General features: G+C 42.5%; 4 protein-coding genes across 9 annotated transcripts in view; 2 read left to right on the top strand and 2 right to left on the bottom strand.

Annotated features, from left to right (window-relative positions):
- The window catches only part of ELMSAN1 (ELM2 and Myb/SANT domain containing 1), a 70,337-nt gene extending 66,696 nt beyond the window's left edge, over window positions 1-3,641 (top strand). The window contains exon 16 of the transcript XR_005860479.2: window positions 354-3,641. The gene's annotated coding sequence lies outside the window, so the exon portion shown is untranslated. The remainder of the gene's footprint in view (window positions 1-353) is intronic.
- DNAL1 (dynein axonemal light chain 1) lies at window positions 1,127-15,111 on the bottom strand. 3 transcript variants are annotated; one of them, NM_001199681.3, is made up of 8 exons: window positions 14,949-15,111; window positions 12,562-12,600; window positions 9,550-9,659; window positions 9,029-9,084; window positions 6,966-7,021; window positions 5,951-6,077; window positions 5,402-5,548; window positions 1,127-4,913 (listed from the first exon to the last, which is right to left on the bottom strand). In NM_001199681.3, the coding sequence occupies exons 1-8, from the start codon at window positions 14,949-14,951 to the stop codon at window positions 4,867-4,869; spliced, it is 585 nt and encodes a 194-aa protein (NP_001186610.2). In that variant the 5' UTR covers window positions 14,952-15,111; the 3' UTR covers window positions 1,127-4,866. The 3 variants fall into 3 exon arrangements, with proteins under 3 accessions (NP_001186610.2, XP_040556887.1, XP_040556886.1); XM_040700953.2 differs by having other exon boundaries at window positions 5,402-5,494; window positions 14,949-14,984; XM_040700952.2 differs by having other exon boundaries at window positions 5,402-5,545; window positions 14,949-14,984.
- Window positions 15,112-15,129: 18 nt separating this feature from the next.
- Window positions 15,130-22,644, top strand: part of NUMB (NUMB, endocytic adaptor protein) — a 130,358-nt gene continuing 122,843 nt past the window's right edge. For all 4 annotated transcript variants that reach the window (XM_046941390.1, XM_046941389.1, XM_040700610.2 and 1 more), the window contains exon 1: window positions 15,130-15,563. The gene's annotated coding sequence lies outside the window, so the exon portion shown is untranslated. The remainder of the gene's footprint in view (window positions 15,564-22,644) is intronic.
- On the bottom strand, window positions 15,276-22,627 carry ACOT6 (acyl-coenzyme A thioesterase 6). Its single transcript, XM_004941669.5, has 3 exons — window positions 22,007-22,627; window positions 19,328-19,530; window positions 15,276-18,490 (listed from the first exon to the last, which is right to left on the bottom strand). The coding sequence occupies exons 1-3, from the start codon at window positions 22,539-22,541 to the stop codon at window positions 17,915-17,917; spliced, it is 1,314 nt and encodes a 437-aa protein (XP_004941726.2). The 5' UTR covers window positions 22,542-22,627; the 3' UTR covers window positions 15,276-17,914.

The following is a 22,644-nucleotide window of genomic DNA, read 5'->3' on the forward strand; positions in this document are numbered from 1 at the left end:
TATTTTTTTTATATGGATTTGGTAACGTAGCACTGATCTAACTTATTTCTCTGGCAGTAGCTGGACCTCTTGCTGTGGATTTTTAAATATCAATATCCTTCCCTCTGTCCTCAAAGCAAAGGTTCCTTTGTTTTGGAAGCTGGCTGTTTATGCTGTTTTTCCTCTGCTTCTAACACCTGTGGGTGCAAAGGTTTTTAAGAGATGCTACGTTATGGAGATTGTAGAAATGTGCACTGATAGCTCACTGATAGCTCACTGATCTCCTACAAGCTCTCACTTGGAAGCTAAAAAGTCATACCTCAGAGTAATTTCTTCTTGGTTGTTTGTTTATGCTGACAGACTTGTATTTTCAGAATGTTGGCGAGGATGACAGGAGAAGGATTTAGTCGAGCAGTGTAAGAGCCCCTGCTTCAATTGACTCCTGCAGATATGGATGTTGATCAGCAATAGCATGTGAGGAAGTAAGTGGTATTTACTTAGATTGGCAAAGAAAATAATGCACTTGCCTCACTATCACAGCCTACAGGCAAAAGCATTACAGGCTGACTGCACTAAAACTGTGCAAACAAAATTTGGATGATGGAAAATTAACAGTAATAAGTTTAAGGTAGTTTGGTTTTCATCTTTTTTCAGTGGGTGGATCCAAGGTTATTTCAACTACTGAGAGACCTTATAAAGCATTTCAGTGATTTCTGAGCTCAAATGCATTTTGAGGGAGCAATATTATGAGGAATTTTGCAGTAATTCCCTTTATATTTGTTTTTCAATAGCCTTACAGCTGTCAGTGCAGGATGATATTCTTATCCCTACCAAGGGTGACTACTGCAGGGTGGAAAGCTTTCTCATTTACATCTGAGTTTTGAAACCACATTTCGGTGACACTGTGTATTGAAGGCTGAAGTTCCTATTACAGAAGTTCATTAAGCAGCAACCTTCTCCTGAGCTGGTTGAATGGAGTTGATTGTATAATGCTATTCCCAGAGCTTAAATTCAAAGCAAAACAGTGATTTTGTATTGAAATAAGACTTACCCTTATTTAACATATTTGCATTTTTTTTTACCCCAAATAAAAATAGCAGACTTTTCTCTTAGGACCTAACAACAAATCTGACAACCAATGTCTGTATTAAAAGACTGAAAAATATTTATGTATCAGATGACAACAATCACAATTAGATCAACATTTGTAAAGCCTAAATTATTTTCTATTCTAAAATATAGAGGCAATAAGGGACAGCATTTCTGTACTATAAATACATTGCTCCCTGAGCAGCTAGGAAAAGTTAATGGAGAACAAGAATTAATTTCCAGAAGCTCACCAGCCGAGCTACTCCATTACACAATAGCCAAAGACTTTTTTTTTTTATAAAATAGCATTGTTATTTTTAAACAAGTTTCACAGAAGTTCATTTATAAACATAGGCCTAAATAATTTAAACACAGCAACTTTAACAGTTTGGTCATGCTACAAAATTACAGTATACAAAAGGTAATCAAAAGTAGATGTTAAAAGTGCTCTCTTGCTTGAAGATTTTCTTAGATAGATCTACTTCTGTTGTAATCTGAATCAGCTGCTGGTTCTCAGGTCTCCTCTCACATTTTTCCAGCCGTTTGAAATATAACCACTGCATACATCAGCTCTTTGAAGAGAGGTCAGTGTGCTAACAAGCAAGAAAAATGCCTATTTTCTATCTCTAATTGTAGGATATTTCTCTATGTAATTAAGTGGATGCTAATCCTCCATAATTTCTGTGGGAAAAGCAGAATTCCACATGGCTTGCAAGTTTTACATGGGTGCTCTTCTCATCCATGAATAATAATGTGCTTAGGACGTTATTAGATGTGGTGAGATGTAGAAGCGCAAAGAATGATACAGAAAGAATTCTTTCAGCATCTTACTCTGCTGCTCAGCCACTACTGTGGGCACTCAGTCTGATCTCTGATAGTGTATCAATGACACAGTGCACCTCCATCAGCATGCAAATCAGCTGCTTTAATTCTATCATCTGTGTCTTCTACCACATCCAGTGCATAATTTTAAAGTGCAAATTTTAGAAATTTATTAAAACTTAATTTATTTGGGGCTAGTAAAGTTCATGGGATTTGATTTGTTCTAGGCAGCAACCTTCAATTCATCATGTATAACAACATTAAGCTAAAACTTAAAAAGGGGTTAACTTACATGCAAAGATTCTGCTGTAAGGAGGGTGAAAGGCAAAGGAAAAGCTTCTAAGTGTACTTTGCTGCTGCTACAATCATGCTGAGACTGGATGCCCTATTCCCTTCACTAATGATTGTTTATATTTTCATATTTATAACGCAGTTCCAAAACAGAAAATTTATGGTGTTAATTTGTGAAAAGAGCTGATGCCAATAGGCATATGCTATACACAGCTCTACCAACGAACAACTGCAATAGTTACTGCTGGACTCATTAACGGTAATTGATCCACAGAGCCTCAACTTGTCACTTACAAGTGCCAGGAACTGCTTTTTTGTGTTCCTCAAGCCTTGACAATGGAACTATCTCAACCTAGAACACTAAGATTCTATTCTGTTCTCAGACTGTCCCAAAATAGTGAAAGTAGAGTCTTTGCTGTACCTATGCTGCCTTTGTAAATGTATGCACTTAGGCCGTATTTAGATATTACAAAATTAACCAGTAGGATTATGTAGCACTGGACAACATTCTGATCTCTATCTTATTTCTTTTGAGGAGCTAATTAAGCTATACGTACCACAACTGTACACATTGGTACAGGGATTTGAATGCATTGTCTCTTGGCCGGACTCCATGCCGAGAGTACTGCATATTCTATCCTGAAAACAGCTTCAGACACACATGAAATTGGCTTTTCTATTTGTTGCTAGTATTTGGAAGTTCTCATGATAAGCACACTTTAATTACTGTAGGCAAGGGCCCAAGCCTATTCCCTGTTGTCCTAACACAAAAGCTGGGGTCAGTAAAGACCACGTGTGCTATAGGCTAGGTACTCTTTAAAATCACATCCACTTTTCCAAAGCTGATTGGCTGCAAGTGAACTGAATTGGTTTTAAGAGGCCAACATGAAATGATTCGCTGTATATGCTCTCTCCCTTTATGCTTTTTAGTCAATGATGCCTTTCTTAACGATAAAGCATAATACTAGAAGAAATTACATGAGAATACAAAGTCCGTAAAATAAATCCAGCTTTTGCCATTGTTCTTCTGACCTTATTTTAAGACATGGATTAAATCAAACTTGAGACTTATTTGTAATTGCCAGTTTACGTTAGAATGCTTAAGAATGTCTCTAAAAATCAAAGAATAACAAAGAATATATTGTAACTAGGCTCTGATTTCCTTGTAATCTTCACACCCTTCACTTAGATACTGAGGAGCAATAGAATTATCTTCTACTAAAATTATGCCTGGAGCTTGAGATCAACGCTACCACTGTAGCCTGTGCCAATTCTACCCGTTTATCCCTGACCGTGACTTTCCAGGATATCAACCCCTGCCACTCTTTCACAAACAAAAGTGGTGTTCTGCCTTCATGATCCCTTATGCGTCTGTTCTAAAACCTGCAAGCACACTTTTCTAGTTTAAACAAAGGTAATGCACTGAATTAGAAGAAAAGCTTAAAAACAATAAAAACAAGCTCCCAAAAAATCTACTTTGACTTGATCTATTTTCTAAAGGAAATGGAGAGTGGGGAACATTTGTTGTTTGCATCCAATGGTGCAATTATGTCTGCCTTTAGCATTACATAATGCTTTTCACAAAAAAGTTACCTGCCATATAAGGAGGTTTACTGAAAATGGTTAGTGTGCAATAGAGCATGTTTAGTACAACTTCAATACTTATTTTCCAATGCCCGTTTCCCACCTTTGTCTCACCTTCCTCAGTAACCACATACACATTTCATTCACTGCTTACATCTGTGCTTTAGAAAAAAATTAGTATCCCAAACCCAAAATTTTACATCTCAAGCCCAGGTCTCATGTCCACTGTTTGTTTCTGAGTTAGTACCAGCCTACTTAGTTACAGGAAAATTCCAGAGCTGAGAAGGATTATGTCCATCAGTGAGCCAGAACAAGACTAGGAACAAGAACCAGCTGTAGGCTAATAGTCTACATATTCCAATCAAAATAATTTATAAAAAACAAACAAAAAAAGCAGATATTTTAGTCTCACTGAAACCATGTGAAGAATTCCCACTGCCTCTTTAAAATAAATAACATCATAAGTTATACATGGCCTTCTAAGCAATGAAGTTAAGAGTTCCAATGCAAGAAGCCCAATTCAAAACTTACAGTCCATAACAAGAGATCATGAGCCCATTACCTTTCTTGTGCGTATGTCCAGAACTTCTGGGCCTATTTGGCATAATACTTAAGGGGATGAAAAGGCAAATTCACATACTTAAAATATTAAGGGATTCCCATAACAGAATTAAACACAACAGAGTCTATAACATAGTTCTAAAATGTAACATTGTTCCTTTAGGCATGGTGTTTCAACTGAACGTTGGCCAGCTGCATCTAACAAGCTAAAATTGCTCTGTTATAACACAAGAGCGAACAATAAGCACCACTAATCAGGAATTAGGAATAGCTAGGTATTAGTTCAGGTAAAGATCTCTCACTAACCGAACAGTAGATGAACTCAGCTCCACTTGTCTCTGCAGAAGGTGTCAGAAGCTTGACAAAATTGGTGTGCCTGAAGTTTGGTAAATAACTCTTTGGGTAAGAGACTGTGGAGATAAGCTGGTCTTTTAAAAATTGCCCAAAGCTTTTCTTCAAAACAAACATTTATATAAAAGTTCTATGTGCTGACCAATCTGGAGATACTTAAATTATTAAATACCCAACACAAAAGTCTCATCAGTTTCCTCCTTCTTCTTCTTCTTCTTGTTTAATAACGAGGGTACCTACAAGAAAAAAAGAGAAAATCTACAGATTTATGAAGAGATTATGCAGAGAAAGGTACAGTTAATGCTGATCTGCTTGAAAGCTAATCTGGACTATCAAAACTGGGAAAGAGTCAGGCTGTCAGAAAGAGGAAATAATTCTATTTCCTGCTGCTGTCCAACTCCTAGCTCCACACAGGACCATCCAAAAATGAGAACATGTCTGAGAGCATTGTCCAGACGCTTTGCATTTCTTCGATCTGTGGCAAGCTCAGTGCCATGGCCACTGCTCTGGGGAAAATATTAGTGATGCACTAAAACTATCTGGTTGGATAACTTCAAGAGTGAAGCCCAACCTGTGGACTGCACACCACATGGACAACTTTTCAGAAGATCCTGCAGCTGGTGCAGGATCGCACAGATGAGTTTTTGAGGTTACAATTTATTTCCCTGATCTTCCTTCTACTAAGCTTGTCGCTTAGATCAATTGCCTCACGCCCCAAACTCACCATCCAGCTTCTTCAGCTTGGGCACTCGTTTGGTTGCTTCTTCGATCCAATTGTTCTTCTGATCAGAGGCGTATTTCTCTTGCAGTGGATTGCCTACAAACACCAGATCCTCTAATAATGGCAGCTCTGCCAGTCTCGCAAACTCTGCTGCAACCACAAATATGAGAACACCAACCAGATTGTGGAACAAGGAAAGTACATCTGCACCAAACCTTCCTTTCAAACTCTGTGCACACATAAATAGCTTAGGATATGAACAGATAGGAATCATCTTCTGGGCTTGAACTGGTTAGCAGGTTAAAGAACAGATACATATTTCAAAAGAAGTCCAAGCAAGGTGATTCAAAGAGCAAACTCCATTTGGCTTAGAATTTAAATTCAATTTTCTATTTTTAATTTCTTGCATGAAATATTTAAGGATTCTGTGTACTTCTGCAGGCTTATCAGTAAAATTTAAGCCCCAGAACACAGAGAACTATTTTTTAACTTGTTAACTCATGCATTCACCATAATCCGTAGGAAGCTGCAGAATAGACAGGAATGGCTTACCCCAGTCTTTCACCAAATTATTGGACATATAAAGAACCTTCAGCTTCTTCATTACACGGATACCCCTCAGTTTCTCAATGAAGTTGTATGAGATCCATAGCTCTTCTAACGTATCTCCAACTGCTTCCTGAAAAATGACAGAACTACTCAGGTAAGTGAAAGTAAGTCTTTATTCTTCAGACTCTCTCTTCTTCACCCCTGCAGGTCACCTCACATAAGAAAATACTAAGATATATTGGTCTTCATTCCCTTTTAAGCAGGTTTCTAATTAAGCATTACAAATACTCATGGGAATAAGAGCAAAGGATGTGAAATATATTTAGGAGGTCAAAAATCACAGTATTAGAATAAGAGAAGGAACAGCAGTTGTTCCTAAGGCATAGGGACAGAGGACACAAACGTGGCTGTTTGTGCACAAAGTGGCTGCTATTCAGCAATTCTTTCATAGGGGTTTTTATGCAGTATTCGGGAATGGTCTGCCTCAAGTGCATGTATGTTTGGACCTATAGGACAGAAGTTGCTTTTATAACTCCCTCAAAAAAGTGTGTTTTTATAAACCCGTCATTATAAATTGATTTCATTTTACACTTAAGAGATAATGGCATCTCTGAAGGTGGCAATAGTTTTAAACAGGAATATTCTGCATGAAGAACACATGAACCTGTCAAGGAAGAAAATAATATCTATATTCATTTTTAATGAAGTTGATTGAAAAAATATTCTGCTTTAATACAGACTTAATAAAACTGATCCCATTTCTTCCCCAACAATTTTTCCTAGGCCTGGTAGATTCAGTTCTGCCACTATTTTCTCCCCAAATGCAAACAAACATAAATTAAATGAAAATTCAGAAACAGTATGAAAGAGAGTAAACATACCATTGTGACAGAATAAAATGAAAGCTTAAGGAAGTAAGGTAAAATTTAGCCAAGACTTATAAGCATAGGGAAATTATCCCACATCCTGGATAGCGCTCCATTTTGTTAGTAGAGAGTTAAGATTAAGATGCACATACCAATCCATTCAAGTTCTTTATATTATTTCTTCCCAAAGACAGAATCCTCAAATTTTCTGAAATAGATAACAGAAAGTTTGTCATTTATAAGTGATTTCTTAAGTAAGAAGATGACATAATTCAGGTAAAACTCCATACTCCTAAGAAACCTACATTCTGAAAAGACTATCTTAAGAAAGAATGACAAAACAGAAATAAAAACTGACAATGATTGGGAATTGATGCAGAGGACAGCCCAGAAACGTGCCCACAAGTACAAAGCTGTTCATCTGTAGGTTACCTAGCTGAAATTCAGTCCACATAAATACCCAAAACAACCTAGAATTTCATCTTGCCCTGAAGATCTAACCACTAGCTTTCTAGCTTTGATTTCACATAGTTCTTACCTCCTCGTCTCCAGGTAAAATAATAATAATAATAATAATAAATTGTTCTAATCTAATTTTAAGGCTGTAGATTTGACTCCTAAAATAGAGGTAGCATATAAAGCTGCCATACAGAAGTCTGATGAGAAATATGTCAGCTTAGTCTAGCACCCAGACAAATAAGCTTTTGAAGTGAGCTGCTCTTGCTGGATTTTAGTGTAATATTAGTGCAACTCAAAGCTATGACGAAATAGCAGTCTTTTCAGAAAACTCCTTTTCAGTATTCACATAAGCTTTCTAGCAGGTATAAACAAGCAAATAACTAATAACTACAATAACTAATGGTGTGACTAATGAATGTCCCAGTCCAGTAGCAACTGGCTGCAGAGATAGCAATGTAGTGGCTGAAGACTGCTATGGATAAAGATTCGAGACTGATCTAAAACAGGTAACTGTATGTTCTATCTCAGGAACGCAGGGACGAAACCACAACTGGTAGATGTTCTAAAACAGAAAGACTAGTTAGGATTAAAAATTTGAGGCACAAATGGAATTCTTTTTCTCTTTAAATGCAACAGCTTAACACATGATCATGGCTCAAAATACGAGAACTCATCATCAGTAATTCTAAAGTCAGCTATAGTTAATATTCTCCAAACTATCCCTACAGTTTCCCATCCACAGCAGAGAGACTAGCCAGCTACCCTCATTCTCTCTGTACCACATGTTTAGGAATTACAAGTCTGCACTAGCTGTAGAAATTCCTAAGAGATGAGAGGGTGGTTACAAACACAAAAATGAAAGATTGCAGAAAACATCACATCTTCAAGCCATTTCTAACTGCCATTACTGTTCTTTTGTACTCCTGTTCTGAGATACTATATATTTTAGAAGCAGTAAGGGTTCCTCAAGAAACATTTACACACAATTAAACAAATCTAACACCTGTTGCTATCATCTCAATTCTCCTCACATGCATGGATGCTGAGGTGTAGTCCTTTACACAGAATTATCTACTCATCATGGTTACAGTATCACATATGTACACTAATTAATCTTTTCTATCTGAAAATAGTGCTGGATGCTTAAGAGGATTTCTCAGTATCCTCCTTGCAATGGACAAAAGCAAACATGTAATAATTATTTGATTGTTTTTCATGTCTGAAAGCATAGATTTCTCTCATGGAAGGCAACAGAACCTGTGAGTTCCTCACATTCTGTACCTTAAAGAGACAGACTGTGAAGTTCTATTTTGTCTCACCTCCAGATTCCATCCAGGCCCACAATACTCTGACCTCAGCAACACACTGTGCCACCATTATTAAGCTGTTGAACTGCAGACTCTCTCCATCATCAATGTGGAAATCAGTTGTTAAATCATTCTAGAATCAATTAGCACTGAATATCATAACTCAAGCCCACTGGAGATTACAAAGTTACTTCTGGATGGATTTTTTTTTTTTACTAAGCTTGCACAGCAAAACAACTGCCAAGACTGCACAGAGGCACATGCTTTAGTACCTTTTACTGCTAAACATGCAGTAAGACTGATAATTTTAAAGTCAACTACAATCTTCTAAGAGGGAGAAGTTAAAAAAAAATACGAAAAGGTATAAAGCCAGACACACATTACAACTTGTAGTATATTTCCTATCCACACAACTAGAAAACAAATATAATCACTGGTTTGTCACTTACTTAGGCTGTTCAAGTTGGCAATTCTTTCAATGCAGTTTGTAGACAACGAAAGCTTCCTTTAAAAGCAAAAACAATCAACTCTCAGAACAAAAGGGATCACTATATCAGAAGAGTTCCACATCTGAACACTGCTGCACTAGAAATATTTGTCTGTTCCTCTCTCAGGTCACCATGATTTCTGTGACTTTGTTTAGCTTCTAGGAAAGCACCACGTGTTACTAACATCGCATACGGGATGACCTTTTTAGGTCATAGCCTTAACAAATGCACGGAAACTTATTTCTGAAACGGTTCTAATTTCTTTTGGAAAGTCCTGCTTCCATCTCTTTTTTTTCTCTGTCCCATCACCTACATAGTCAACACTTAGTTTTCCTCAGTTCAACAGCAGCTGAATTGACTTGGTACCTAGAGCTAATTAGATAACCTGCATGCCAGTACGTGTTGCCATTTGGGCACATTAACCAAATTAGTACAAATAGAAGAGAATGCTTGGTTTCCAATTTGTCTTTAGCTTAACTTACTCGCAGTTAACAAGAGTGGAGAGAGATTCATCCATCCTCTCTACAGGAGGAATCTGGCCATACAGTTTCACTTCTTTTGCCTCTGAAGCCTTCTGGCCATTTTTTTCTTCCTAAGGAAAAGAGAAGGTAAAGAATGTGCTCACTGCACAAAATCACTAAGAACTGCTGGACTGTAACATTCCTATAAAAGTAATTACTATAGAGGTAATTCCAATATACTACTAAAAGAAAATACTGAAAAGAGAAAGCATTTTGAATACTGTGCTTCAAGAGCCCTGTTAGTGCAGTACAAAGAGGAAAGGGTAGCTTAGTTCCAAGATGCTAAAAGCATGGATATATTAAATACTCTTTTTTTTTTTTTTTTAATTTGGGTTACGCTTAAACAAGTTAATTTGAGTGTCCTCTCCTGAAGAGAAACGGAGAATAACTGAGGTCTGAAACTCTGAATCAAGGTGAAGACTGACATGTGGGAGCCTCAGTTAGGGCCAGAAGCTTATGTAGCAGAAGCACATTCTTAAAATCTTTGAGAAATCTCCTTTCCTCTTCACCCAGAAAACTCAGAACTCACACCCAACTCACAGCACAAAGTCGGAAGGCAGAGGAGTACATTTGGGGGGAAATCTCAACAGCACTTTCCGCAAATCTTTCCTCAGCTTTAACCATTTTGTATAGCTCCCATGTATTCCTCCTCCTAAATGGGAGCTGCGACTGGTGCTCCCCTGAGGTGGAGCCAGCGCCCAGCCTCAAGCCTGTAACTCAGCTCTACCTCCTACAGAACACATATGAAAAGAGAAACTGATTACACTCTTCATAAAAAATGGAAATAAAACCCAAACAGCGTAGGACAGAGAGGAGAGAGCTCTGAGTGTGGACTGATAATATTCCACCTTTGAATCAAAGGCCAATTAGAAATCAGAGAAGATGTAGTGTAAAGAAAGTAATAAATCCTTATTGGTCACAGACTTTGCTGTACAACAAAAAAATCACTTCTAGTTAGTCATTAGAAAGGAGTGGAAGATTTCACGCTTCTGAGAGTACATTAGAAGACAGATTTTGTATTTACAACCAAAGTTGATTTTCTAGATTAAATACTTTACAAAGTTCAGAGATTTGGAAGAATTGTCGTAACTGCAGCATTTGGGTGTGTTTATTAAAAAGAGAAACCCTATGAAATCTTTTAAAATTCCAAAGTGACGGTAATTATCCACTCAACGCTTGGACCGAGTATCTTTTTCAGCAGTAACACCAGCTGTGACAGCTGCTTCCCTGACAGCACAAAGGGAACGTTCTGCCGATTCACTCGGCGTTCAGCAGGACGACTGGAGGTCTGTTAACAAAGGGAAATCTGTTCTGTGTTTTCAAAACAAGGAGTGTTGTTTTCTCCCCCGTTTTTATGCAGCTATTGAAAAGTGAGAGAGCTGAGGTCGGTTTCATATCCTTACTTGAGAAGAAAACGAATTGCGTCCCAGAAACGTGTAAGAATAGCACAGCACAAGATCAGACATCATTTTGTCTCTTACATGCCCAAAATACTTCAGGCAACTTAATTTAATAGAGCATTATCACACTGCCATGCGCATTCACTTATATTCCAATTTCTGTCCAAATTCAGTGTGGTAGTTCTTTGATTTGTAATTAGCCATTCAGTATACAAGTGTGACCCACGTTTTGCTAGAATATGGTGAACTGCTCAAACTGAGTCACTACACAAACTTGAAACTTCCATTTCCTTTTCTAACAACAAGGATAACTCCATATCTATCTGCGTTTAGACTTAGCTTATAATCTTATCGTCACCTCAAGCCAACAGACAAAATTACATTCTCTCTTAAAACAGGACAGAGAGGGAGATGCTAACTTGGCCTGTGGTGGGAAGTGAGCAGTCGAAGAAAGAAGATTCCTCCAGCCTCCCACCCACCTCTGGAGCAAACCTCGGATGGAACACCACCATAAGCACAGGGAAACCACAGGTAGGACAGCACTTTTTTTTTTAAGAACAGGCTACCTGATTGCCAAGATAAAGTTGCTTTGATTTAATTTCACCTAATTTAATTTCACTTCATTCTGACTGTAGAGCACAGGTAAACCCTTATGCCAAAGGGAAGAAATACATCTGCAGTGCAACACAAGAGCAGATCCAATGTTATAACTCACGTGGACACAGATTAGTAGCAGTACAGGGAAAATTTACCTCCTCCCAAACAACATGAACAGAACAGCGTGCTCAGCACTTTGTAATTACCATAAATGGAAACCCGCTGACATGGATCTATTACTTCTGAGAGACATGTGACAAAGGAGCAAATGTAAAATAAATCTTTAACAGAAAACATGAAGTTCAGGTTTTGGAGGGCAGAAAGAGCGAGAGAGGAAAAGGAAAAACACTTTTTAAAAAAAACTCAGCTCATATCTCTAGTAATAGAAACATCTGTAAGCTGTTGCATTCTAGTTCTTACAAAGAGAGCAAGTTGGTGGGGCTATACCAACATAGGTGAAAATAAAGTGTGAAATACTGAAGGTACCAAATGATGATGACTGTATTAAAAGAATACTTTAAAAACAAGTAAGAAACAGCTTTGCACAGTGGACAATGCGAGGGACAACACTACCTGCCAGTACAGAATGTTCACTGACTTCAGTACAGTCAGCATTTCATACCTGCTCACTCTGTGGGAAGAACCGTACTCAGGCAAAATGAACAGGGCATAATGCAACATATGGCATCTCTAAATTTACATTTCTTTGTAGCCTCAGGCCTTCTATCAGTGCGTATCCAGCAGAACAAGGTGAGAGGGCGAAACAGGCTCATCTTTACCAGACATATCAGTTTAGCAAGACCACACAGAAAATCCAACAGAACTGATTATTTATTGATAATAGGAATAGAATTTTTACTTTGTAAAACTTCCAGCAAACATTTGTTACAGTAAGCCTGAAAAAAAAAGATTAAATACAGTAAAACTCCATACCACTGAGTACTGCAAAGCAGCTAGATACTCTTTTATTACTTACCCATTTGGCTAGAGCTTCTTTGATGGTTGTTGCTTTTGCCTAAAACAAACAAACAAATTAAAATGAGTGTTCATTGCAAGTTTTCCGCTGGCTTCTTCACTTCTCCCCTTTTTCTTTTCCTGTCCTGCTTTTCTCCTCTCTTCTACCACTTTCCTGCAGGATCTTCCTCTAGCTGACACTAAGAAGTTAGGACTCCTGGAGTGGCTCTTCGTTTTATTTTCTGGGGAACTCGGAAGCATTTTCAGAAGGAATAATCTGGACTTATGAGAGCACATCATTCTCCTGACTTTATTCTCTTGCCCAGCTTGGAGCATAATCTGGGCGCTGTCAGCTCTAACAGTGAATTCAAGGGCATTAGAAATTACTGCACTGAAAAATGTGGTCTGACACTCTTATGAAAACACATTATTACTGTGCATTAGTAATTTCCTGCCTGCCTGTGAATAGACAGAATGATAAAGCCTATTAGAATTCACCAGGGAAAAGAAGGTACCTCTTACCAAAAAATCAAGAGCAATCTGAAATGTGTATATTTCTTTTTCTCTAACAACTTTGTCATCAAATCACGTAACATGAACACAGACATTATCAGTTAAAAAACAATCTGAGTGCTCCTGTAGGAGGCTTTCCAAGGACTGACTCGCTGAGCAACCTTCAGGTGCCACTAACTCCAACTTTTGTGCCTCACATCAGTCCCATTAAAACCAAATGACAATATCCATAACAGTAGTATGAAGAGAAACTGATATATCCTGAACACATTCTAAGAAGTTTTTCAAGTTAAAAAGGCTCCAGAGACTGACATCTCACCAGCACTCACCAACAGCCTCCTTCCTAGCAAGCCAGTGTATCACAACCACACATGGCAGCTTTTCTGGCAATCAGATCCCCCCAGAAAACAGGACAGAAAAAAAGGAAGAAAAAAAAAAACAGAAAACTAACAAACTACTGCCCAAAATCTTAGGGGAATTCACCTCAGGTCACAAAGCTTTAATGCCAGGTACTTTAGACCACTGAAAGTTCTGGACTCAGTAGTAAAAGACAAGACCTGTGACAGCTGCCAAGAGAACAGCTACCGGCACAGAATGCCCAGCAACAGCTTAGACCCATCCAGACCAAGGACTCTTGAACTTCATCCTACCTGTCCCACACAAGAGCTCCAGGCCCAGCTGCAGACGGGGTAAACTTCTGCTACGGCACAGCCTCCTTGGTGCCTGCTGCAGGCCAATCCAAGTCATCGTCTCCTGCTCAAACACAACCCCAGCTCCTGCTCTGGCAGTCTCCTTGAGACTCCAATTAGCAGCCATAGCAGTGTGACAGCTAAACCAACTGACTTCCAGTTGCTTCTTTTTTCAGATGGGAAGTTTCCAGCACTTTTCCACAGTTCTGCTAGCCGACTGTTGTACTGTTTTGGGGGCACGACCTCAGTCCCTCACAGAGCCTCCTGCTGTCCCAAACCCATGCCTAAAACCAGACCAGATTTGAAGCTGAGAACCAGGTGTGCATGGAAACAATCAGCACAGGGCTTATCAAGAGAACGCACGCCAATGACTTTGTGTTGTTCTTTGAAGTGCACGTGAAATTTCCCTAGATAAGCAGCCTCCTGCGGCAGAAGGCACTATGGCTTATGGGGAAGCCTCCCTGAGAAGGCTGCTTTCGGGGTCCTCACGCTGATACTGAACAACCTCCTGCAGGGATGGAGATGAAAGTAAGTCACAGAGCTTCAAGAGCCATCAAAGGCTGAAGCGGCCCCCCTGAGACATCGCCCTCAGGGCTCCAGGAACAAGAAATATAACATCTTAGCAGAAGACAAATGCATTTAAACTATGGTAGTTGAAATACTTTTCTTCCCAAAAAGAGGGCTTTTGGGCACGGGGCGTATTGACACCGAGCATTTACAAACTTCACTCCCGCCAAGACATCAGTGACGCGCTGCCCTCGTTTGCACACATTTATTGGTACGTCAGGAGCGGTTCGGAGCCGCCCGGCAGGAGAAAGCAGGCCCGGCCGTGCGGTACTGCAGACGCCGCCGCCCCTCAGACGAGTGCTGGGAGCGCCTCTCACACGGCGGCACCGCAGCAGCTGCGGACGGGATCCCTCTGCTCCCGCCGCTGCGAAGCGCCCGGAGCCGCCCGGAGCCCCGCTTCCCCGGGCACGGTGAGGCCGCACCGCCCGCCCCAGGCGAGCACCGCTCGGGGACGGCTCTGAGGGACCGCCGCCGCCGCCCTCCCTTGCTCGCTCTCGGCCCGGAGCAGGCCCCCCCGCCGCCGCATCTCGGGGACGCCTCAGCACCGTCTCCCCGAGCCGCCGGCCTCCCCCGCGGCCGGCGCTGCGAGCCGCCCTCCCTGCGCGCCCGGCCCCCCCCGCCCGGCGCTGACAGGACCCACCATCGCCGTTGCTACCGTTGACGCTCCGGTTGCTATGGCACGGCCGCCTCCCGCGCATGCGCAGCGCCGCGGACACGTCGGGGCCGGGGGGGCCGAGCACGGAGGCAGCCACACCTGGCGACCATAGAGCTCCGCCGCCGCGCACAGGCCCGGCCCGGAAGTCGCGTAGGGGGCGCTCCGCGACGCATTGTGGGACGCGGCGCAGGGGCTGCCGCGCTCCTCCCGCCCGGCTTCGCCGGCAGCGGCTCCGCCGCCGGGTCCGGCCCGAGGGCTGCCTTCTCCCCCGCTTCGGCTCCGGTACCGATAACAGAAAGGCCACGCCCCGCATCCGTCACTGTGCGCTTTTTATTGAATTAAATCACTTGGTGAAAATTACAGCGATTGACAGGTGACAGCCCGCGCCCAGGCCGCCCCTCACAGAGGCCGGCGCCCCCCGGCTGCTTCCCGCGCTCCTTCAGGCGCGGCCCGGCCTGCGCGCGGCTCCTGAAGCGGGTGCGGAACCCCACGGTTGACTTCAGCTCCTTCCTGCGGCACCTCCACACTCAGCTCATCAAGTGAATCCAGACATCGGAGACACACTACGGGACGTCTGCCGTGGAAGGCGTGCGAAACTATGTAAGTAATACTTGAGCCGAGGGCAGAGCCGGGCACCCAGCTTAATGTACGCTTCGGGCAGTAGCTGCGCCTGTGTTTGCAGTGTCTGTAAGGTAGTTTTGGTCTCCCAGCAGCAATGTAAAATACAAAAGACTAGTACAAAAACTGATCAGTTTCCTACAAGCCATCTAGTGAATGGTTATGTTCAGAAGTATCCTGACCTGTCCACCAAAGTATCTCCACAGTAAGATAAGCCATTTTATTTAAACGAGGGAGGAGAAATAAAAAGATGCCTCATTGCCAAACAAATGAACTACTCAAAACACAGGGTCTAATTCTCATACTGTCTTGCTTTTAAATAAGTGATTTACTCGTCCTTCAAATTGCAGATATCTGATGATACCTAACGTTGTATTATTTTAAGGGTTTGATCTTTTGAAACAAAGTTTGGAGGCTTTTAAGCTACCTGCTGTGGTTTGGGTTTACTTTTGTCTATTTTATTTCTGAGTCTGCAGCTTGCAGTGCTGCACAGCAACTGATATCAGACTGCAATATGGAGACAGGTATCAATCCTGAGTGGGTCACGAGGGTTAAGGGAGGTCATTTATACTGGGAGCTTCAGCTGCTGAAGATACACGTGGCAAGGACAGACAGAACAAGAAACCTATACACAACCTTCTTCTCAATAGCTGCAACTTGGAAGAAAGGGAGGGCAGTAAGGATGAGCAGCGCCTCAAGGTGCACATCACAGCAGGCTGTGCTGTGGGACTCCTGGGGTAGCCAGGATGAGTGGAGGTTCGAGCACCAGATAAGACTCTGCAAGGGCTCTTCAGCCAGAGAGCTGAGGAAGGCTGGGTGCGAGGACATCTTCCCTGGAGTTAAGTGGATGAAGTTTATATTGTAAGGAGTGTATGGATAAATAAATAACTGGCAGTGATGGTGTGCGGAGAACAAGTGACCTCACTCAAATGATAACTAGTAGTATGCGTTGCAGAAAGCTAATCGGGCCTGAGCATAATGATAGTCAACTGGAGAGAAAAGATCCCTGAGAGCAAAGCAAAATTCACTATCCCATACGAAGGTTTTGTTTCTTTTTGGGCAACTCTGAAACAGGTCTAACAAAGCAACCTTGGAAGGAGAATTGTATCAGTTGAAGCCCTTATTAAATAGGCCTTCAGCATTGGCAAGACGCTCATAATGGACAAGAATCATATGGGGAGAAATTGTTTCTTTGTACCTAAATGGTAGGGAACAATAAGGTACTAGCTAAAAATTAATTAGGATGGAAAACAATCTCAGGCAGCCTGGGTCAGAGATCCTAGATTACCCTTTTCTTTAGTATTATTTTGTATTATGATCATTACTGCAAGAGGACAGCTTTTTACAACCCATTCTACATTACTGCAAGAGGACAGCTTTTTACAACCCATTCTACTTGCTAGCTCTTCTGTCTCTCATCTTCCTTCCTAATAACAGCTGTCAGCATCTGTTGACATCATTAACAAAGAGTTCCACGTGTAATTAAACTCTAGCTCAACAGCAAGTGTTAATTATTTAAAACAAGTAATGAGAGAAATAAGATTTGCAGATGGTATAACTGCATTTAACTGTGCTACGCAACAGAATTTCGATACTCCCAAGAGTCAACTGCCAATCTAAGGCATTATAGGAACAGATGGTTACATCCCCAGTACAGGACACCACTGGTGCTGCTTTCCTCCATGGATGAAAGTACTCTTCACTTTTTCAATTTAAGCATAGCTGTTGTTGGAAAGAGGCAAGATTGTTTCCAACGGAAGACCACTGTTTCAGGCCAATGTATAAGAAACTTCTTATAAATAAAGATCTCCAGCTTTGTACAAGTAGGAAACACATCCAAAGTACGAAAGTGTATGGCTATAAATCAGAAAGTTCTAGGCTAAAATAACTTAAGACCCAAAGCCAGAATCATTCATCATTTTGATATCAAAGTTCATGGCCCACAGGTTGCCATTGTTCTCCCAGGTGAAAAACGATCTGTCATTTCTAAGGGTAGGACTGGCAGTGAAGTTCTTTGATTCATAAATACTGCAAGCAAGAAAGCACTTATCAGAAAGCACTTTCTTCAGACACTTGTTTCATGATAGCGTGACCAATTCAGACTCAAATTTGTACTACAGTGCAGCCTACTTATTATCGCTTTGCTTCTCTTCTGCATACCTACTTAAAATAACTTGGCCTAGTGCAAATCGATCCCTTTCTGTCTTGATTTATATATGTAACTGTCATTTGGCTATTTCATATTTCAGACCTTTTCTCAGTCAGTACCTCCAATTCTCCAGTCATTTTGGCGGCTCAAGCTCAGCAGCAACAACTTACAGGTGCTGAAGTGTTCATCCCAGATGCAAGTGCAGAAACTCCTGAATCTTTCCCCAGGAATGTTCCTGGGCATGGGCGTGTGCTTTGCTCTCTCCACCCCCCAGAACAGGCACCCCCAGAACACGATCCAGAGCTACCTGACAAAACGGAGTAGAAGGAGGATCGATTCGGTGGCCTGCTCCTGGATAACTCAACAGTTCAAAGTTTTCTTTCCCATGCTGGCGTAGACGCCCAATTGCTAGCTCAGCATATAAGGAACTCTTCCACATACGATCAGCTTCCCCTACTACTAGGAGAAAGTGACCTTCTGCTTTTTCGATGGGGATTGTGCAAGAGGAATTAGCAGGATTCGCTGGGTCATCCAGAGCTTCAAAGGTGTCAAATACACCAGTGTCAGAAACGCTGACCTTATTCATATCAAAACGCAGCCCAGGCAGAGTTATCTCACCATAATGGAGGTCTGCAACTGTGTTCGAACTACAGCCGGAGATACAGACAGCAGCCACTACTTCTGGTAGGAAGGTGATCATGGAGAGTGCTAATTCTGCACCTTTCCCAGTCCCAATCACTCCAACTCCTGGCCCTTTCACCTTCAGGTTAAGATGGGGGTGTGGGGAAGAGAGGAAGAGAGGAATAAATATATGTTATAATAGGGTTAGCCATTACATGTCTTTGAAGTTGTGTTATTAAAAAAAAAAGTTAACTACTGATGTGACCTGTTGGAAAGCTATAGCCTGGATCCAGACTTCTCCCAGGCGTCTTATTCTTCAGAGCCAATAACAAATGTCAAACACCATAAAATAACACTGGTATCACATCTGTGCTAGGCACAACAAGTACGCTTGGAACTCAACCACTGTATATTTTCGTGCAAATATTTTCCCCCAAACAGGTAGCAGGAACTTCAAATGCCATCAATTGCAAAATACGTCCCAGGCATATAAAGTCATCTCACAAATGACATTTGAGAATTAAATGTGTATTCAGCCCTTTCCTTTTCTAGCCTGGAAAGGAAAACAAAGTAACATCTCAAGTTACTTATCAAATCAATTCATCTGTAGCATTGAGCAGTGCTGTGCCATCTTCTTGTAAGCTAATTGCTTTCATTAAAACAAACAAAAGCTCACAAACAACACCACATAAGTACATCACCACTGCTCCTGTTTGAAGGCTGTTCCAGCACTTCATTGTCCTCGTGATCAGGAATTGTCAATTTTCCAGTGTGAATTTATTTAATGGCCTGCTTGTGGTGGAAGAAATGTGCTCTGCAGCGATACGCATAGCTGTCCACGTAGGACCTACGCTTTTTCCATTATGGGACCTAAATCTGCCCAAAGACACTCCCAAGAAAATCACTGCTACCACATGGGCGTAACTACCAAATCTTCCCTAGTTCCTTGTCTGGAGAGATCTCTCTTTACACTCACCTTTGGGTGGCGCTGTAGAAATCTAGCTGCCTCCTGAAAGTACTCAAGTTTAAATTCTTTCATGACCTTAGGCAGATCTTCAAAGTCAAAATATGGCAGAGAAAGAGCAGCAAAACCACGGGTAGCCAGGAGACTGGATCTAAATTCAATCAAACCTCCTTCATCACCATACATGTCAATCACTCCTGGAAAGGGGCCATCCCCTGGATGGAGAAGAGGTACAGAGCACAAGTTATCAAACAGGACTCTAAGAAGTATCTAGTTCAGTTTGAAAATCAAAATATAGAAAGCATTAGATGTTTTCTATAACTACTCATCAATTTTCTGTTTGCGCAGCTGAGATTAGAGATCGGTGCTGTATCTGACTTCAGCTATTTCAGGTGCTGAGCTGAGCAGGTTCTGAGCTTCCTATGAAAGTACGTGAACAGCTAAACATGCTTTGTTAAAAATGTTTTCTCAGTGTATTTTTCAATGATCTTAAACACCAACCCTCAAAACAACCATGCTCCAAATCAGCTCTTTTCCCCACAAAGAAGCCATTTCTTAATTAGCAAAGTGAAAACACATTACTAATGAGGCAATAGCATTAAGGCAAAGGATATACAAACCCCGAAATAAGGCACACCAAGAAAAGCACAGCAGACACCCACTGCAGTATGAAATCAGCTCAACTTACTCCCTCTATCTCGACATCAGCACTGTCACAGCCAGCAGCCAAATTGCTACTGCAAGTATGAAAAGACAGAGTAAAACTGAGAGCCGCGTGGGTGCAGTGAGGTGTGTGCGACCGATGCACAGATAAACATGCATATACGTGCATGTCCTGTCAAACTACAGAGATTTTCAGAACCACAACTTCAAGCAACCATGATTTTGCAGTGAAGGTTGTGTTGTTATATTTCAATCTGATACGCTAGCAGGTTTTGTGTTAAAGGCTCTTGCAACCATAAGGAGCCCAGGTATTTTTTGTTTGTTTATTTTGGGGAGGTGTGGTGTCTTGCCACCAGATGTCACTGCTGATGTATTCAGATCCAGGTCACAGCTCTCAGTAGAAAAGTACGATTGTGCAAGAGTGCATTAAGCCTCTGGCATTATTTGTATGTGGCAAAGACAAGACCTCTCATATTTCAAGGTGCTTGAAAAAAGAAGTTTTGGACAAGACGAGTTAGAAGGTAGAAACCTCCTAATGAAATGCAAAAGTCAGAAAAGTGCTGAAACATGCTTTTGACTTCTTTCTCAGTTCTAAAACCTCTCATTAAAGTTCAGTATTCTATAGGAGAGAAAAACAGTAGCATTCTTTTATTTCTCACCCCTACACATTCTAGTGAGAGTGTATGACCAGAACACAGTGAGGAAGGACTGCATTTCTCTCTTTCATGAAGATAACCTTCAGCTTACACAAGGACACCCAACTGCCTTCCTGAATGCCTGCAGAGCCCAAGTGTAGTTTCTCCACAGTTCAAGAAAAAGCAGGATAACTTTTTAGACAACTTTATTACTGCTTAAAAACATTACAGCCTGTAACTTTATACCTGAAATGAGAAATATCTTTCCTATCACAGTTGCAGCATAAAACCATTTATGTAACCTCACTTTTACTAAGGATGATTGATCCTTTATTTAAAAGGATGCCAGCATCATTTAAGCAATCATCTCAGACTTCTCCATAATATTACAACACCAGACCTTCTAAAGGGAAAAATACAGTTCCAGCTTGCAGATCTCTGGATTTCCACTGAGCTCAGCAGAAATTTGGCTCATTCTCTAAGGCAGGATGTATCAACCACATCTCAGTGTGAGATATTTCAGAATGCTGACTAAACATTTGATCCAAAATTCAAAGTCCAATCTATGTTGGGTTTTTTTTTTCCTTCTTTAGCAGACTTTGGTCTGTATCTAAAAGGTTAATAAAGATTATTGGTTTGGAAATCATTCACCAAGACTTTAATCCCTGATAATTGTAGCAGCACTTAGAGGATTTGCAGAACCAACCTACTCCAGAGGCAATACGGATGGAAGTTCTCGCAGTACAACAGCCACTGAAATACGGAAGTTTAAATCACGGCTGAAGCATTCCAACACTGCCAGCAGTGTAAGGTTTCAACTTCCAGCAACAGCAGCAGCCCATCGGTATGCCACACTTCATAGAACACAGCCATCCCACGGGGAGAACAGGCAGAGCTTCTTCAGATAACTACACAGAACAACAGAACTTGCTAAACTAGCAGCTTAGCTTGAGCTCTGGCGTAACAGAACTGTAATACTTTACTACAGTCTCCTCTGCGACTCTGCTTATCAGCACGTGCTTCGTGGGGAGAAAAAATGCCTTTTAAACTTAATCCTTAGGCTAAAATCCTGAACAGAGGCTCACGCAGCGAGGCCTATCATCTTTTGTGAGCGTAACGGGTTCTGGTAACATCAGAAAAAAGCACAATCTACAGAAACTCCCCACCTGAGAGCAGTGGCGTGGAAAACTACAAGCCTTTGTCTCGCTTAGCTTCCACCCATGCCAGAGAGGCACCTGCCCACGCCTGTGCTGCTGACCAGCACGGAGCAGCATCCCCAGAAGACAAAAGATGCCCCAGAGAGGCGACCTGTCTGCGGGTGGCCTTCAGTTGTGCTTTGGAACAGGATGCCCCAGGTGACCCCTGCTCCGGGCAGAGGCCGGCCCCCACTCACCCGGCGGCAGGAAGAGGGAGCCCCTCACGCCGCCCTCCTTCAGCCGGATCCTCCTCACGCCGGGGGCCGTGAACCACCTCTCCACCTCGGCCTTGGCCATCACCGGCCCGTGGATGGCGCCGGGCTGGCTGTGGCCCTGGTGAACCAACATCTCCACCTTCATCGGGGTGCCGGTGCTGCGGGGAACGAGCCGCTGGTACGGCCTCTCCATGCCCGCGGGGGCCAGGCTCCAGAAGAGCCCCATCGGCTCCACGCCGGTGTAGTTCCCGCCGTGCGAGGCGTCCGTGCCCAGGTGCAGCTCGCCGCGGCCGTCCGCCCGGTAGTGCGCGCACGACTGGAAGAGGCAGCCCCGCTCGTCGGACACCACCGCCCGCAGCGTCACCGGCTGTCCCGGGCCCAGCCCCGCCACCCGCGTGTCCACCCGCTCGTCCGCCAGCCCGGCTGCGGGGGTCACGGCCACGCTGACCGCCCGGCGCGCCGGGGCACGGCACAGCGCCCGCGCGGGGGCCTTGGCGGCGACCGCCGCTCTCCACATGACGGCGGCGCGGGGCCGAGGGCCGCGGAGCAGACGGAGGCGACGACGACAGCTGCCGCCCCCGCCAGGCAGCCTCAATCGAGAGCGGAGCCCTCCCGCCCGG

Source organism: Gallus gallus, chromosome 5, assembly GCF_016699485.2.
Source record: "Gallus gallus isolate bGalGal1 chromosome 5, bGalGal1.mat.broiler.GRCg7b, whole genome shotgun sequence".
NCBI lineage: Eukaryota > Metazoa > Chordata > Aves > Galliformes > Phasianidae > Gallus > Gallus gallus.